Here is an 18,056-nt window from a genome sequence, read left to right as displayed (position 1 = left end):
GGAGGAGGAAGGGAAGGAAGGGAGGGAAGAAAGGAAGGAGAGAAGGAAGGGAAGGAAGGAGGGAGGGAAGGAAGGAGACAGGGAAGAAAGGAAGGAGGAAAGGGAGGATGGAAGGAAAGGAAAAAGGGAAAGAAGGAAGGAAAGTGAGGGAAGGAAGGAAAGAAGGAAAGAAAGTGAGGGAAGGAAGGAAAGAAGGAAGGAGGGAAGGAAGGAAGGAGGGAAGGAAGGGAGGAAGGAAATAAGGAAGGGAGGGAAGGAGAGAAGGAAGAGAGGAAGGAGGAAAGGGAGGGAGGATGGAAGGGAAGGAAGGAAGGAGGGAAGGAAGGGAGAAAGGAGAGAGGGTAGGAAGGAAGAAAGGAAGGAGGGAGGGAAGGAAGGAAGGAAAAAAGGAGGGAAGGAAGAAGGGATGGAAGCCCCCCCCCCCCCCTCCTCCTGCCCAGGCATCCCGCCGCGGCGGAGCGGGGGAAGGCGGGAGGGCAGCACGGAGGGGAGCGCCGGGGGCTGGCGGGGGCCCGGGCAGGGCCGGGCTGGCGCGGGGGCGGCCGGCAGCGGCGGGGGGGTCTGGCCGCGGCGCCGGGAGCCCCCAGGGAGGCGGCCGCGGGGTTTCCGCGGTCTCGCAACCCGCGGCGGCGGCGCCCGCCCGTCCGCGCCCTCGCGAGGCGGCCGCAAGCACCGGTTTTACCCTAAGCGCGGCTTTGCGACGCGCCGGCGCTGCCGCCCCGCGGGCGGGGTCGGGGCTGGGGCCGGGGCCGGGCCGGGCCGCTCCGTCCCGGCGCCTCCCCCGGCGGAGGGGGCGATCGGCGCCGCCGTTCCCGCCGCCCATCCCCGCGCTCTCGGGCCTTCCCGGGCGCTCCCCGCGGCGGGAAAGGGGAGCCCGGCACCGCGGCGGGGAGGAGACGCAAAGGGTGAGAAAGGGATAGCGCTCAACGAAACACAAATATAAGTACATAATAAATAAAAAATCATTCATAGCTGAAAGAGGAAAGAGAGTTCACGACCCAGTTTATGTTTGGAAAAAACGAAGACTACGTCCATGCTGCCGATAATACCAGCAAATCCAGTGTATTTGATGATTTATTGGGTTTATATTGCACAAAGAAGGGTCTTCTTCAATCTTATACATGTTGGAGATGATATAAAACCTGACCAAATTAAAAATATGTATATATATACATATATATTTATATATATTCACATTCCAAAGTTCACATGAAAGACCACAGGTTTAGTTCTCCAGATAGTACATATGGGATATTTATGCAAAAAATAATATACACACTTTTGCAACGAACCAATATGCACCCTTATAAAACCAACATTTAGTCTGATATAGGGAAATAAACCCTCGGTTCTTGCCGAACCCTAATGTTTGCATTTTGCCCAGAGCTTCCCAGCCAGGTGCAAATGCCGAGCCGGCATCTCCCGCAGGAGCAGTCCGGCCCTGCAGAGAGGGCACCCATGTCCCGGGGAGAGGTACTCGGCTGCCCGCAGGCTTTGTCCCCGCGGGAAGGCATTTCGGTGGTTTCGAAGCTTGCCGTGAGGCTGCCGTGAGGAGCTCCTGCCGCTCCCGTTGGAGCCATCTGCACGGGCACGAGTGAAGCGGGGAGCTGGCGAACGCGCCCGGCGAGGCTTGTCACGGGGGATAAGTCACCGCGGTGCACGGATGCTCGCGGCTCTCCCCGGCACACGGACATACCTATATCTCTTCAAACACATATCGAAATCCGGAGCGATCCCTTGGGGCCGGGACGGCAGAGGCCTCTGCAAGCACGGCACCGTGGGAGCAGCGTTTCCCTCCGGCGAGCATCCAAGTCCCCCGGGCGCCGGGAAAGCCGAGCTCCGCTACCTTTCCAGCTGGGAGGGCTCAGCAGCTGCTAAACTTGGTGCCGAGCCTTTTGCAGCAGGGACTTAATTATTTCTCCTCCCCACGCACGAGGCCGCTCTCCCACAGCTCTCCTCCTCCTCCGCTCCTCCAGAAGCCTTGGTTTTCCATACACAGTACCTGTTCATGAGCTCACACCTCCTCTTCCCAGCTCTCAGGAAGGAAAACCTCTCTTCCCGAGCGAGTCTGGCACCCGGGAGCTCCGGAGCAGGAGTATCTGAGCCGGATCCTGCGGGATTGCCCCTGCATGTGGAAATCATCTGCAGCGTGGGTGGGAGGTGGCTGGACACCTTCCAGACCATCCAGACTTGTCGTGCCCTGCCGGAAGCCCTGGGTGCGGGTGAGGAAGCATGCGGGGGGGCGGCAGTTTTGGATGTCCGGCTGATGTTCTCGCTGCACCTCCAGCTGGGCTGCTGGACGTCGAGAGACCGTGGGCGAGCGGCCAGTGGCCTCCAAACCCACCTGGACAACACATGCACATAAGAGCCTGTGCCTGCTCCTCCTGATATACCTCCTGGTCCCTCCGCAGGCCGCCGGGAAGGGTGTCCCTATGTACAGGAGTGATGGGACAGACCAGGGAGGTGCTAAGTCAGCAGGGGAAGCCGATTCCCGATTCAGAAAAGCAAGATCAAAGTCAATGAGAAACGTTCCCAAAAATGGAAATGTTGAAGGCAGCGAGCTGGATCCTTTGCTGGTGCAAACGTGCGCAGCTCCTCGGCTCTGTCCGCACCGCTGCGGGATGCTCCCCAGGGAAGGCAACAATGATCCGAGGAAGGCGATGCGGTGCAGGGAACACAGCAATGAGTTTTGGTCTCCAAGGACTGGAGGACCAGGGAAAGAGCTCTTGCATGGCCCAAGGCGAAGCAGAGCCATCCCTATGGCACAGGCATGGCCAAATCCTGCCCTTCTCCAGATGCTCTGCAGCAGCACTGCACCGAGGTTAAGGGAGGAGGGAAAAGGAGGATCCTCCCCCGGACAGGCTGTTCCTGCCTCCCGTTACGGAGTATCCACCCCTTTCCCATCCATTGAGGGTCTCCAGGCTTCGGTGGCCCTCGGGCAGCAGCCTAGAGCAGCTGACGCAGTGTGGACATCCACCAGCTTTACCCCTGCAGGAGCCCCACGTCCCACTCTTTCACGCCCCACGGGGAAGGGGTTGCCGTGGGGGGCCGTATCTGCCACGCCAGGGCAGAGCAGGGCGCGGGGGCTGGCGTCCACCTTGCCGTTGGCCAAAGCAAGGTTTGGGGTGGGACGTTCAGCCTTCACGACCTGGTGGCTCGGACCTATCAAGCAGGGACATGTGAGCGTCCGGCAACTTTTGGCCCCTTGAACTAAAATTAGGCAAGCTTGCTGCAGGGATGGGAGATGTCTAATCGCTGCAGATCGTGTCTCGCAGTCACCTGAGGAGGCCTTTCCCGTGGAGCAGAGCCCACGCACGGCTCCTCACCGCACACGCCGGCCACTCGGTCTGCAGCGTCTGCGGGGGCCTCGAAAGCGAGCCGGGACGCCAAGCGTTTCCCCTCCGGAGCCTGCGACAGGCCCACCGGTCGCTGCTGCGCATGCAGAAGCATGCTGAGATGTAGCAAGCAGCCCCTCTGCGCTGCACTGGCAGGGAGCCCACGGCCCTGGGACTCTGCAGTGACGTTTTGTGGGATCTTCAACCTCAGCGAAAACCACTGAGAAATTCCCGTGCAGCCGGTGCCGGGCACTCGGCAGCATGGGGCTGGCTGACTCAGCGGAGCGGAGCCGGCTGCGGGGCCACCACGGCCCCCGGGAGCACCGAGGCTGTTTTAGCAGCGGGGGAGCCTCCAGCTGCTGGGGGGGAGTATTGGGAAGCCCAAAAGTTTATGCTGGGGGGGGGGGGTTCATAAACACAGGCCCTGCATTAGCCTTCATGTGGATTCTCTGATGGCTCGTAAGGGTTGAGTTCAAACTCCGGCTTGCACCCACCCGCTCCAGGCGAGGGGGCAGGAGCAAACGGGGTCTTTCCTCTGCCGAGCAGCCTGTTTCTACAGCTCAGAGACGCTGCTGTCAGATTTGGCTGAAATTATCCAGCAGGTTCCAGTTGTTAAAGCGCTGCTCCCCCCCCCGCCACGGACAGATGTACGGGCTGCCTGGCTGTCTCTTCCCCGTGGGAGAGGAGGCCAAAAACCACGCGGATGCTGATCCAGGCAACTTGGCTGTGCTTCTGAGTCATACGCAACCCCTGCTCCGTGAGGAAACATCCCTGCTGACCCGGGAGGATGCTCGAGGCGGTAATTTGTTGCCCTTCCTGTCAAATAAATCTACCCCCGAGCGGGGCTGGCTTCCTATAAGCGGAGGACAAACGCTTGCAGGGTGTTATCACGATGCGCTGCTCACCCGGCTGGTCCGGGGGCCGCGTTCGCTGCCTTCCATCCCGCTGCTGCATCCGGAGGTGGCAGAGCCGGCGCATCCCAACCTGGCATGGGATTTCCTGCCTCGAGCAGCCTGTCCCTGTTTATCGCCTCTAACCCTCGTTAAGCAGAGGATGTTTTCACCATAAATGGTTGTGGGGGCTTTGGGGCCCGGCGAGAGCGGCTGGGAACGGCGTCTGCATTGGCCCCACGCTGCAGCATCGCCTCCTGGGCAAGGAGCAACCTCACGCATCTGCTTCAGCCAAGCATGCCGCCAGCTAAGCACCTATTTTTTTTATGCCCAGGCAATGAGAAGAGCCAAAACCCCTCTGTCCCAGGGCCTTGGTGGGTCCCGGCTTGCCGGCTCAGGCCCCTGCTCCACTCAGTGGTTCTGCACCGCTTCCCGGTGCTGAGGAAGCCGCGTCCCACGCTGCTGCCCCGGGAGAGCCCTGGCCATCAGGGCATCCCCGGGCATCCCCGGGCATCCTCAGGGCACCGCTCCAGCTGTTTCCCACGGCCGCTTTCCCTGCGGTCCGGAGGGGTCCCAGGCGGGAAGCCTGGCGGAGCCGCCTTTGCTGAGAGCGTGCTGAAAATCAGCCTTCGGCATCTTGAAGGCCGTAAGGAAAAGCTGGTGATGGCCCCTTCCCCGGGGAAAGGCACCTCAGGCTGGCAGCACCCGCTTTGCCGCGGTGCGGGAAGGCGCTGGGTGACCCCGGCCTGGGGACCAGCACACTGGCTGCGAGCAGCGGCGTTTTTCCTGCGAAAGCCTCATCACTGGGGGAAATGCTCAGAAAAGCAAAACCGCTGGGGAAAGCTGCTCGGCGAGGTCCTGCTTGCCATTTTTCCTGAATTTGCAAACGAAAGCCAGGCTGCTGCTACTGCCGGTGGCCTTCGAAACCGGCTCGCCTCTAAGCCCGGGCGGATGTCGTCCTCCCGGACGCGCAGCTGCGCCCAGGGGCATCGCAACGAGCCGCAGCGACAGCTCCCATGCGGAGCGAGGGGCGCCCGGTCGCCCAGCCCAGCGCTTCCCGGCAGGGATTGCTGTCGGGAAATGCCACGAATGTGTCGCTGATTTATTTCTCCCGCCAGCCTATGGGATTTGACACTATTCCCCTTGTTATCTGGCATTCCTCGGGCATGTATGCGTTTTTGGACAGATGCAGTAAGAGAACTGGCCTGGGGCCAAGCAAGCGGGACGCGCTCCAGCAGAGCCGTTGGCTGCTCCCGGGGAAGCCGCGAGCCCGGATTTCCAGGAGCGGTTAGCGCCTGGCTTGGGGAGCCCTGCTCCTCCCCGCACCCCCGGCTGCCAGCCACCGGGTGCCCCCACCCCAGCGCCCCAAATCCGAGCTCCTCACTGGGACCCCCGGGAGAAGAGGGCAGTGAGAGGACAGAGACGCGGTGCAGAGCTGCAGGCCGGGCGCTCCGCGGCCGTCCCCGCTCGCTGACGGCCTGCCAGCTCAACTGCACGACATTTTTTCCTGCACGCCGCGCTTCCAGAGCCCCCCTTCCCCCCCGTCCCCTGCGGATGAGGAGTCAAGTTTCTGCCCGCCCGGCTCCGGAGCGGGATCCAGCCCGAGCAAGAGCGGCCGGGGCCTCTCGCCCACGCCGGCGGCCCCTGCTCCCGGGCGCCCCGGCCCTGCGCTGGCCGCGCTCCCGGCGCCGGGGGAGGCGCAAGCCCCGCGCATTGCCCGGGGGGGGCCCTGGGGGTGCGGGAGGCACAGAGCGGGGGACCCCCCTTCCTCCTCCTCCTCTTCCTCCCGCCGCGGGCAGGGCGAGGCCTGCCCCGACGGGGCCCCCCGGGAGCCCTCCCCCCCTCCCCGGGATGCCACCGTGGTACCCAGCCCCCCGCGGCGGGGGGTGGCGGGGGGGGGGGCAGCCCGGGGCGGATTTTGGGGTGAGCCCCGATTGGCCAGCGCTGGGGCCGGGGGATCCAATGGAGGCGCGGCGGCGGCTGCTTGAGCCCGCCCCGCCGGCGGCGCGCCCCGTCCCGCCCCGCCGGCTCCGGTCCGCGCCGCTCGGTCCGGTTCGCGCTGCCGGCTCCGGTCCGCGTTGCTGGGTCCGGTCCGCGCTGCTGAGTCGGGTCCGCGCCGCCGGGTCCCGTCCGCGCTGCTGGGTCCGGTTCGCTCCGCCGGCTCCGGTCCGCGCCGCCGAGTCGGGTCCGCGCCGCCGGCTCCGGTTCGCTCCGCCGGCTCCGGTCCGCGCCGCCGAATCGGGTCGGCGCCGCCGGGCCGGCTGCGCCCGCGGGGTGCGGCTCCTGCGCTCGGCTCCGGTGCGCCCCGTCGGGTGGGCGCCGCTCCGCGGGCTGCGGGCCGGGGCCGGGGCCGGGGCCGGGCGGCGGGGCCGGGGCGGGATGCGGGTGCTGGCGGTGCTGGCGGTGCTGGCGGCGGCGGCGGCGGCGTTGCCCCGCGGGGCCCTGCTGCCGCACGGCGTGGCCCGCGGCGACGCCCGGCTGCGCCCCGGCGACGACGAGAGCTCGGCCGCGGTGCCGCTGCGCCGAGAGCTGCCCCTCTACGGCCGCACCGCCCGCCGCCTCTACGTGAGTGCCCGCCGCCCCCCGTCCCCCCCGCCGCCCCCTTCCTCCCTCCGGCCTCCCCATCCCTCCCTCCATCCTTCTGTTCTCCTTCCGTCCCTCCTCCCTTCCATCCCGCTGCCTCCCCATCCCTCTGTCCCTCCATCTTCCCACCCCTCCTTCTGCTCACCTTTTCCTCCTAGTCGTTTTCCTCAACAGTCCCCTACTCCTCCTCCCCGTCCCTGCACCTCCTCACCTACCTCTTCTCCATCCATCCCCCCATCCCTGCACCGTGCCTTGCCTCCGTCCGGCCCTGCGCCCCCCGAGCCTTTCCCATCCCAGCCCTGCACCTCCACGTGCCTTTCTGCATCCCGCCCTGCATCCCCGCACCTCCGCGCGGGCCCTTCCTCCGTGCAGCCCCTCATCTCTGCCCCTCCACGCGCCTTTTCTCCGTCCGGGCCCCCATCGCTGCCCCTCCGCACGTGCCCTTCCTCCCTCCCTCACTGCAGGCCTCTCCTCTCCCTCCAGCCCCCGCTCCCGCTGCATCCTGCCTCCGGCTTCGGAGGAACAAGAGGGCTTTTTGCTTTGCAGCTGTTGCTCCGCGAGGAGCGGCTGCAGCTGGGACAGCCCCTGCGCCGCGGCTCTCCGGGGGACGGAGAAGCCCAAGGTCTTTGTTTCCTCCTTGGAAGCGGCCGCACGCTCTCCCTCCCCCGGGCTTGGCTCCCAGCCCTCAGCCCGGCTCCGGGGGCACCGGGGCGGTGGGGGGCTGCCGGGATGGCGGCGGAGGGGGACGGCGGTGGGGGGCCGCTCCCTGAACACCCCCTGCCTCTCTCCCTGCAGGTGGGGACCAACGGGGTCATCTCCACCCAGGATTTCCCCAGGGAGACCCAGTACGTGGATGACGATTTCCCCACGGACTTCCCTGTCATCGCTCCCTTCCTGGCCGACATCGACACCACTGGCGGCAGAGGGGACGTCTACTACCGGCAGGACGACTCGCCGGACGTGCTGAGCCGGGCGGCGGACTACATCCGCGCTGGCTTCCCCCGGGAGGCCGCTTCCTTCAGGCCAACCAACGCGTTCCTGGCCACCTGGGAGGATGTGGGCGCCTACGAGGAGGTCTCGCGGGACACGGAGCCCTCCAAGAAGGTGAGGGCAACGGGCCGACGTCGGCTTCGCGACTACAGGTCACGGGAGGAGAAGTCTTCCTTAGTTAGTACCCAAAACATTGGGTCTTTTCCTTCTGGGCAGCTGGGTGGTTGCCCCAGGCTTGGACTAGGACCAGAGGGGAGTCAGGGAGCCTCTGTCTTCTTCCCCCAGAGCTGCAGCTTTGGTGGGTTTCAGGGTCTCCAGCCCTGGGACTGATGGTCCCCGCCTGGATGAGGTAGAGCATCCCCACGGCAGGACGGTGGTATGGGTCTCCGGGCTGGAGAGCAGCACCGGGCTGGACGCGGAGACCGTGGCTCCCCGCCTTGGGCAGTGGTGCCTTCGGGCAGTCCCTCGCGCCCGAGCGGGTGCTGAGCGGGCCCCGGGGCGTGCAGACCACCCCGGCTCAGCCCGGCGGGGCGGTGTGTGGGGAAGGGGCTCTCCATGCTCTGCTTTCGGGGCCCTCTCGGCTGTTTCTGCAGCCTGCTGAAGCCGTTGAGCTCCGTGTTGGCTTTGCTGAGGAGCACCGGAGGCTCAGAGGTTGCCTTCAGCTCCAGGGAGGTCGCACGCGCATGGTGCTCAGGAGCTCCCGCGGCAGCCGGGCAAAACCCCAAATCGCACGGATTAGCAGCGTTGACGCCTCGGGATTTGCAGAGCAGACGGGAATTGGGCCCGGAGGAGCTGGGCCAAGATGTGGCTTGGGGATGACCCAAACTTTTCGGTGGGACCTCGGGCGCTGCCCCGCTGCGGGGAGGCCTTCTTGACATTGGCCCAGGGGCGGAAAGGAGGCGTAAAAAACCCTCCTGAGCAAAAATAGCGATAGATTTTAGGGCCGAGGCCGGTGCGTATGGGGTTGGTGCACGGCACCACGGCCAAGCGAGGCGAGGCAGAGAGTTTGGAAGGAGCCAGAGTGCATTTTTTCCTCTTCTCTAAAAAAAAAAGTGGGAAAGCAACCGGAGAAATGCCATCAGGGGCCTCCCGGTGACCTTCCAGACATCAAGAACGCAGCCTCGCTTTCTCCGCGCAATTGTTGTTTTTCCTCTCGAAAAAGCTGGATCGGGTTTTAAAGCCAAAAAAAAAAACTTGCTTTGAAATGAGACGCTCACTGGAAAGTTTCATTCGAGGCGTATGGAAATTCAGCGTGTGCGTGTTTTGCAAAATTCCCCTCTTTTTTACCTAGGATCTTTGTGAAAACTGCAGAAACGGTCCCCAAGCACCACTATTTTTCTTTTTTGTGGCTGAATTTGCCATCCATTGGACCACGTACTTCTCCCCTCGCTGTTTGAAACCAGAGTTTATTATGAAGCTCTTCTTTCTGAAAGCCGCGGCTTAGTTTTTCAAGCTTTCCGCCCCGAAAGCTTCTGCGGGTGCTCTGGCAAGATGCCCCGTTTCGGGGTGGAATTGGCCCTTTTTGGCTCTTGCAGCAAGCGCCGGGGCTGGGGGCTCGGCCGGGGGCCGGGGGCTCCCCCTGCCCGTTTATCCGACGGGACGCGGAGGTGCTGCGGACCCGGCGGCGGCAGGAAGCTCCCTTATCTCTGCGGGCGGATGAGGGATTTCGGCGTGGAAAAACAGCTCCGGCCCCGAACGAGGCATCGGCCAGCGGTGCTGCCCGCAGGGCCCGGCTGCCGGACGATGGACGTTTTTCGGCTTTCTGCGAGCGCTGAGCGATGTTTTCCCCGTGCCTGGGGCAACCGCGAGGCCTCGCTCCGTGTGGGCTCTCCGGTGGCTCGTAAGGGTTGTGCTCAGCCGGCACGCGTGGGGCTGGCAGCCGGCGCGGGCGCCTATAGCGGGACGTATGGGCGTGGGGAAGGCCACCGGCATGTTTTTTCCTGAGGAAACCGAGCTAAAACCGTGCTCTCGGGGGAATGCGGGGCGTGCTGCTTTTTCTCCGGTGCCGATGGCAGACGGAGAAGCGCTGCTGGTGCCGGAGCCCGGATGGACACACGTGAGCGGCGTCCTGCAGCTTAGGTCCCGGTGGAGACAGGCTGCTCCGCTGGTGGTTTAAGGAAGAACTAGTGTCCCCATGCACAATTTTATAGCATGAAATGAAGGTGTTTCCCAGGCTCTGCTGAGCTCGGCCACCGCCGGGACAGTCGGGATCTGGACTTCTCCAGAAGGAGCTGATTGAGGGAGGAGGTGCCTGGAGGGAGGTGAAGGTTGGGCATGGCCGGGATTCCTGAGCCCTCTCTGAACATCCCGGCAGCCAGAGGTGCAGCCCGGCTTTCGTGGTAACCTTGCCCCGGTCCTGGGGTCTTTAGCCACCTCGGATGCCACCCCGTCTTTATGGCTGCAGATACGTTGCATCAAAATCTGGAGAACAAGTCCCCAGCGCTGGGTTTGCATCTGGTCTCCTGTGGTGTCCTCCATGGGGGTGTCAGCTCGCGGCGGTGCGGTGGTGCCGGCTGTGCCTCTGCCCTGTCACATCCGTCCGCGTGTCCCGCTTTCCCTCTCCTGCAGCTCAACACCTTCCAGGCGGTGATAGCCTACGACGCGTCGGACGCCTACGCTGTCTTCCTCTACCCCGACGACGGCCTCCAGTTCTTTGGGACCCGGCCCAAAGAGTCCTACAACGTCCACCTGGAGCTGCCGGCCAGGGTGGGCTTCAGCCGCGGCGACGGCGACGACCCGAAGAGGGACGGGCTCTTCTACAGCGTGGCCAGCAGCGAGCGGGCCTTGAAGCACCTCTACCAGTATGTTGCGTCTTCGGGGCTGCGTTGGCCCAGGGAGGGGGGGGATTTCTTGCGTTGGGCGAGGCAGGGACCGCGAGCAGCTCTGGGAGACCCAGCCGGGCAGTGGGACGCCCTCGCCATGGGGCGTCCACCCACATGCGCGAAGGCAGCTGCTGAGCCGGGTGGTGGCATCTCACCGGCGTTGGATACCAGCCCTTGGTGCACGCGGCCGGCCAAACTCCTAGGGCCAGGAGAAGGCTGGAAAACGTGGCCATGAAGCATCTTCTATAGATGCAGCCGTGCCTTCTGCAGCCAGATGCGTGGGTCCAAGCTTGGAGGCACCGCGAAGGGTGGTGCCGTGCGAGGGCCGGCTCCGTTTGCCCGGCCGCGTGCCTTCGGCGCCGCAACGGTGGCCGCCGTCCCCTAGGGCCAGCAACGTGATGGTGCCCGGCGTGTGGGTCTTCCGCGTGGGCAGCGTGGCCCCGCTGCCCAACGTGGTGCCGGCGGGCGGCGGGCGGCAGGTCGCGGATGCTCCGGAGCGTGCCGCCGGGGAGGACCACGCAGCGCCGCCGGCGCGGGGCAGCGGCGAGGAGCCCGGGGGCCGCGGGGCCTCCTCCTCCTCCTCCTCCTCCCGCTACGGGCAGCACGGCGTGGGCGTGGAGGAAGACGTCGGCTTCGACGCGGACGGTGAGCGGCTGCAAATATTCGGAAACGACGCAGAAGCGGCGGCTCCGGGCCGCTTTGCAAAAAAAAAAAAAAGCATCGCGGCGAGCTGTCGCCCCATCCTTGCGCTTCGCCCGCAGCGTTCACCTACAGCGCGGCCGGCGAGGAGCCGTGCCGCGGGCGCTGCTCCCCGCACGCCGCCTGCACCGCCTTCGCCGCCGGCTCCTGCTGCCGCTGCCGGGACACCTACTACGGCAACGGGCGGCAGTGCCTGCCCCGGGGGGCCGCGCACCGGCTCAGCGGCCCGGTGAGCGGGCGGCTGGCGGTGGGGGCCGGGGCGGCGGCGAGCTTCGGGGACGCGGAGCTGCACGCCTACGTCTTGGGCAGCGAGGGCCGAGCCTCCGCCGCCGTGAGCCGGCTGCCGCCGCCCGCCGCCCTGCTGCCCCTGGGCGGCCTCTTCGGCTGGCTCTTCGCCCTGGAGGAGCCCGGCTACGCCAACGGCTTCCGCCTGGCCGGTGAGCGCCCCGCCGCCCCGGCCGGCCCCCCGCGGCGCCCCGCCGGCCCCCCCGGCCCTAAGGGCGGCCGCCGCTCGCTGCCGCGCAGGCGCCGAGTTCACCCAGCGCCTGGAGGTGACCTTCGAGCCCGGGCAGGAGACGGTGCGCGTCACGCAGCGCGCCGAGGGGCTGGCGCCCGACGGGCACCTCCGCCTCAGGACCCACGTCGAGGGCCGGGTGCCTCTCGTCCCCGCCAACGCCTCCGTGCACGTCGCGCCCTACACCGAGCTGTACCGCTCCACTGGCACAGGTAGGAGCGGCGCCCGGCGGCCCCCGCGCCCCGGCGGCAGGTTGGACCCCTGGCTTTTCTGCAAAGGGACGGCGCGTTTTGCATCGTTAGGAGGACTGACTTCTTTTTCCTAAGCGGTTTTGCAAGCCCTAAAGGTCGGGGTGTTTGGAAAGGCTCTGGGGCAGAGCATCCCTGCCTGTTTCTTTTTTTTTTTTCTTGCTTTGTTTTCTTGGTTTTTTTGCTCTTTTCTTTCTTGCTTGCTTCCTTCTTGCTTGCTTCCTTCTTGCTTGCTTCCTTCTTGCTTGCTTCCTTCTTGCTTGCTTGCTTGCTTTCTTGCTTGCTTGCTTCTTGCTTGCTTGCTTGCTTTTCTTGCTTGCTTCTTGCTTTCTTGCTTGCTTTTTCTTTCTTCCTTGCTTGCTTGCTTGTTTCTTGCTTGCTTCTTGCTTTCTTGCTTCTTTCTTGCTTCTTTCTTGCTTCTTTCTTGCTTTCTTGCTTGCTGCTTTCTTGCTTGCTTCTTGCTTGCTTGCTTCTTGCTTGCTTGCTTGCTTGCTTCTTGCTTGCTTGCTTGTTTCTTGCTTGCTTCTTGCTTGCTTGCTTGCTTCTCTTTTTCTTTCTCGCTTGCTTCTTGCTTGCTCTTTTCTTTCTTGCTTGCTTGCTTCTTGCTTGCTTTTTCTTGCTTTCTTGCTTGCTTTTTCTTGCTTTCTTGCTTGCTGCTTTCTTGCTTGCTGCTTTCTTGCTTGCTTGCTTCTTTCTTTCTTTCTTTCTTTCTTGCTTTCTTTCTTGCTTTCTTTCTTTCTTGCCTGCTTGCTTTCTTGCTTGCTTTCTTTCTTGCTTGCTCTTTTCTTGCTTGCTTGCTTCTTTCTTGCTTTTTCTGTCCCCCGCAGGGGTGACGTCCGTGGCTCGCCGGCAGTACGTCCTCACCTCGGGCGCCGTCAACCAGACCCTGTCGTACCGCCTGCGCCAGAACATCACCTTCGCCGGCTGCCCGCACGGCCACCCCCCGCCCGCCGCCCAGCGCCTCCGCGCCGAGAGCGTCTTCGCCCTCTACGATGGCACCGAGCGCGTCCTGCGCTACGCGGCCACCAGCCGCGTCGGCCCTGCTGCGGGTGAGCCCCGCGCCCCGGCTCCCCTGGGGTATTTCCCCCCGTTTCCACGCAGCATCATCTCTGCAAAACATTGTTTTTTCCCCCCTTCGCCGGGCAGCGGACGAGGCCCATCCTGCCCCGCCGCTTTCCGCCGACCCCGGCGGCCCCTCGCCGGAGCCGGAGCCGGGTGCCGGCGGTGACACCGGCGCGGAGCCCCCGGCGCGGCCGTGGAGCCTGTGCGAGCGCTGGCGGCAGAGCCTGCTGCAGCACTACGGCGGCAGCCCCCGCGGCCACCACTACGTGCCGCGGTGCCAGCCGGGGGGGGCCTTCGCCCCGCTGCAGTGCCACGGCGACAGCGGCTACTGCTGGTGCGTGGACCAGAGCGGCCGCGAGGTCCCGGGCACCCGCTCGCAGCCCGGCAGCCCCCCGCCATGTAAGAGCGCGCGGGGATCGGGGGCCGGCCGCGTCGCATGATGGCCTGGGGGGGTCTGGCACGCACGCGCCCCGGCTGCCTGCACACGCGTGAGCGTGCACACGTGTCCCTGCTCGCTGCAATGCACATGCGCCCCGGGTCCCTGCACGTGCGAGCGTGCACACGTGTCCCTGCTTGATGCAATGCACACGCATCCCAGCTCCCTGCGTGTGTGTGAGCGTGCACACGTGTCCCTGCTCGCTGCAATGCACATGCGCCCCGGGTCCCTGCGCGTGTGTGAGCGTGCACACGTGTCCCTGCTCGCTGCAATGCACACGCGTCCCGGGTCCCTGCACGTGCGAGCGTGCACACGTGTCCCTGCTTGATGCAATGCACACGCATCCCAGCTCCCTGCGCGTGTGTGAGCGTGCACACGTGTCCCTGCTTGATGCAATGCACATGCATCCCAGCTCCCTGCGCGTGTGTGAGCGTGCACACGTGTCCCTGCTCGCTGCAATGCACATGCGCCCCGGGTCCCTGCGCGTGCGAGCGTGCACATGTGTCTCTGCTCTCCGCATACATGAGCGTGCACGTGTTGCTGCTCACTGCAATGCACACCTCCCAGCTCTCTGCGCACACATGAGCATGCACACGTGTCCCTGCTTGCTGCAATGCACATGCCCCAGCTCCCTGCACACACGTGAGCATGCACACGCATCCCAGCTCTCTGCGTACATGTGAGCATGCGCATGTGTCCCTGCTCTCTGCAATGCACACGCATCCCAGCTCTCTGCATACATGTGAGCGTGCGCGTGTCCCTGCTTGCTGCAATGCACACGTGCCCCAGCTCCCTGCGCATGCGAGCGTGCGCATGCGCCCCAGCTCCCTGCACACGCGTGAGCATGCACACGTGTCCCTGCTCGCTGCATGTGAAACCACACCATGCACCTGCTCTCTCCCCTCCTGCTCTCCTCCCCTGTCCCCTGCCTGGCTCTGGTGTGTTGGCCCCGAGGCCGACGCTTGCCGAGCCATATCTCTCTCTGTCACCCCCCGTTTGCACGCCAGGTCTCCCCAGCGTCGCGCCGCCCAGCACCCGGCCCACGCCGCGGCCCGACGTGTCCCCGCCGGCCGCGGGGACCTTCCTGCTCTACGCGCAGGGGCAGCAGATCGGCTACCTGCCGCTCAACGGCACGCGGCTGCAGAAGGAGGCGGCCAAGACGCTGCTCTCGCTGCATGTACCGTATCCCCGGGGGTGGGAGGGAGGGATGGTGCTGGGGGCACCGCTCACCCCGCGCCCCCCCCGCCCCGGCAGGGCTCCATCGTGGTGGGCATCGATTACGACTGCCGGGAGAAGATGCTCTACTGGACCGACGTGGCCGGCCGGAGCATAAACCGGGCGAGCCTGGAGGCGGGAGCGGAGCCGGAGCCGGTCGTCAGCGCAGGTGCGCTGCCCATCACTGGGGTTTTTGGGCCAGAAAGGGCCTCTTCGCCCTTTCTCGGCCCGCCGCTGACGGCTGCCTCCCGCGGCAGGGCTGCTCAGCCCCGAGGGGCTGGCCGTGGACCACCTGCGCCGAGCCCTCTTCTGGACCGACAGCGGCCTGGATAAAATCGAGCGAGCGCAGCTGGACGGCTCCGAGCGGCGGGTGCTCTTCGACACTGAGCTCGTCAACCCCCGCGCCATCGCCGTGGACCCCGTGCGCGGGTGAGCGGCGGCCGCGCCAGCGGCATCCGTCCGTCCGTCCCCCGCCGCGGCGGTGCCAGGGGCTGGCAGGACGGCGGTCGCCAAATTTGCGGAAGAACCGTATTTTTAGGGGCGAACGGGGGCTGCTCGTGCAGCATCAGGCTGATGATTCCCCATCCGATCTGTTCTGCACGTCCCCTCTGTTCGCTACGCGCTTGCTTCCCACAGCAACCTTTACTGGACCGACTGGAATCGCGAAGCTCCAAAAATCGAAACTTCCACCGTGGACGGAGCCAACAGGAGGATCCTGGTGAGCCGGGACATCGGGCTGCCCAACGGCTTGACGTTCGACCCCTTCGCCAAGCTGCTGTGCTGGGCAGACGCAGGTAACTGCGCCCGGGAGCAGCGGAGCAGCAGCTCAGAGCCGCGGGAGCAAACCCAGCTTGGCCCCGTCGCTGCTTGCAGTCATATTTACTCTCTCAACTTCCTCCTCTTGTACAAAGGCGGGTGTTTTCACACCAAAACAAGTTTAACCTGCAAGTGTTTTCCCGTATGCCCCGGAGCGCCTTACTGCTGCGAGCCTAAATAGTAGTTAAACCCAGCCCCAGGGTAGGGAAAACACAAAAGCCTTTTTTTTCCTCCCCGGCTCATCTGCTCTCGCCCGTACGAGCAGCACGATCTTTGGGATGAACCATCACACAGGGCTTTGTAGGGCACAGCCGTATTTGAGGACCCCTTTTTCTGGCAGCTTGGTGGCCGGTCACCTACCCCCAAGGGCTCCGTGTGACCGCGCCGGAGCAACCAAAGCGAAGGTTGTTCTCACAGCCCAGCCCCGAGCTGCTCCGGTACCGCTCCGTGCGCCCGGACAGCTGCTGCAGAAAATAAGTTGATGAGCATGTATATATTTTTTAATTTGTGGCCTATCGTGTATTCGAAAGGAACGAAGAAGCTGGAGTGCACGCTCCCCGACGGGACAGGCAGGCGCGTGGTGCAGAACAACCTCAACTACCCCTTCAGCATCGTCAGCTACGCCAGCCACTTCTACCACACCGACTGGAGACGGTGAGGACCCCGGCAGGGCCCGCTGGCTGCGGGAGCGATGCCGGCCAGCGGCACAAACCCGAGGAAAGCTGGAGCGAGCCCCATAACCTCCCGGAGCGCTGCCCTGGGCTCCCGCGGGACCGCCTCCAGGGACAGCTGCTTGGACACCTCGCAGCGCAGCGAAGAGCTGCGTTGAAACTGGCCCAGCTTCCCGGGAGGGAGAGCAATAGTATTTTTTTAAATTAAAACTTGGCACAGCTTTCTGTGCCTGGATTAGGTCAAAGAAGGGATTCTGTCCCAAGTCCTTCCCCTCCCTGGCCCTCAGCAGTGGGGTCACCAGGGACTCACCTCTAGTCTCACTCCAGCTGGAAGTTTTCAAAACTTCAATCTAAGCAGATTACAATAAACATTTAAGCTCTTGCCACACTTGGACAAGAGTCTCAGGGAGATGATCCCTCCTTGGAGGGCAGGCTGCATGATTTCACCTTACGCCACCCGAGCAATGCACTGAACGAGGGCCACAGACTCCATGGGGCACATTTCTGAAAGTCCTGGAGGGTCTGAAAGTGTTGAGACTAGATCGTTTTAGTTGCCTCTGTCCTTAAAAGGGATATAGATGGGGTAGGGGGAAAACAAAGATGTTTCATATCTGATTAAAGCATTTTTTCCTCTTTATCAATAGGGACGGTGTGATAGCTGTCAATAAAGACACCGGTGCCTTTACTGATGAGTATCTTCCAGAGCAGCGATCACATCTCTATGGAATAACTGCGGTTTATCCCTACTGCCCCGGAGGTACAAAAACACAATGCACTTTTTATTGCCTGACAGCTGTTATATGATTAACAGGTTAAAAATGTGTTTAAAATACCAATTTTTCTTTGCAGCAAGAAAAAAGTGAATACTACTTCGAGAAACAACCACCTTTATACCTGGAAGAACAGGAGACCCAGAAAACTATCACTGCATATAGCTAAGGGGAAAAGCCCTCAACGAAGGCCAATGAAGTGACCTACTTTCCTGCAAAAGATTATCAACCATTTTTGAAGTTACACTATTTTTGAAGTTATACCTCAAGTCTTTACTACTGTATTTTTTAAATGAAAAACATGGATATATTACAGAAAATGGTCCTGTGAATCTTTGGCCATTACTCTAGCTTTTGCTTATGCAAGCAAATTTAAAATATAGTTGTCTTAATCAAATGTTTTATTTTATTGGGAGAAAAATAGATTAATTTTTACAAGTTTGACAATCTGACCAACAGGTCCTTTTTTTAACCAAAACCAAGAGCAAAGGGAAAGCTTTGGATGCAGTATCTTGCTGGGTCTAAGTAACCTACAGCCCTGAAGACAGACTGTATGTTCAGAAAGTGCACAAAACAGTTATGTGATATGGCAAAAGCATTAACGTTTTTCCAGAAGACAATTCTGTATTTTCCAACACTGCCTCAATGCATGTCTTTTAGTATTTATATTAGAAGAATGCTAGAATTAATCTGTTCATGCTTGTTGGTTTTCAAGTGCCTTCATAGACCTACCCAATGTAGACCAATACATGTTCAAAAATACCATTTAAGTTGTAATGCTTCAGTTTTTCTAGGTTATTTCAATAATTAAATAAAATGGTTGTTTTAAGTTTCCCTTTCGATCTAGTTTTTAATTATTTCCACTTGTAGGGGAGACTGCAGAGAAGCAGCAAGGAAGCCAGGACTGAGCCGTTTACATGGCAGAACTACAGCAAAAGAAGAATCTGCAAAGTCTTTATATAACACTCCCTTTTCGACACAAAGCCAAACACAATGAAAAGAAAC

General features: G+C 62.4%; 1 protein-coding gene across 1 annotated transcript; it reads left to right on the top strand.

Annotated features, from left to right (window-relative positions):
• The first annotated feature begins 6,205 nt into the window (after positions 1-6,205).
• Positions 6,206-17,885, top strand: NID2 (nidogen 2). Its single transcript, XM_064511832.1, has 15 exons — positions 6,206-6,790; positions 7,604-7,912; positions 10,367-10,599; positions 11,006-11,265; positions 11,382-11,756; positions 11,845-12,045; positions 12,909-13,130; positions 13,228-13,542; positions 14,587-14,756; positions 14,834-14,963; positions 15,052-15,223; positions 15,431-15,588; positions 16,141-16,264; positions 16,926-17,038; positions 17,131-17,885. The coding sequence occupies exons 1-15, from the start codon at positions 6,605-6,607 to the stop codon at positions 17,142-17,144; spliced, it is 2,982 nt and encodes a 993-aa protein (XP_064367902.1). The 5' UTR covers positions 6,206-6,604; the 3' UTR covers positions 17,145-17,885.
• The last annotated feature ends 171 nt before the right edge of the window (positions 17,886-18,056 follow it).

This window comes from Dromaius novaehollandiae, chromosome 5 (assembly GCF_036370855.1).
Source record: "Dromaius novaehollandiae isolate bDroNov1 chromosome 5, bDroNov1.hap1, whole genome shotgun sequence".
Lineage (NCBI taxonomy): Eukaryota > Metazoa > Chordata > Aves > Casuariiformes > Dromaiidae > Dromaius > Dromaius novaehollandiae.
This window is presented reverse-complemented; position numbering and strand designations above follow the sequence as displayed.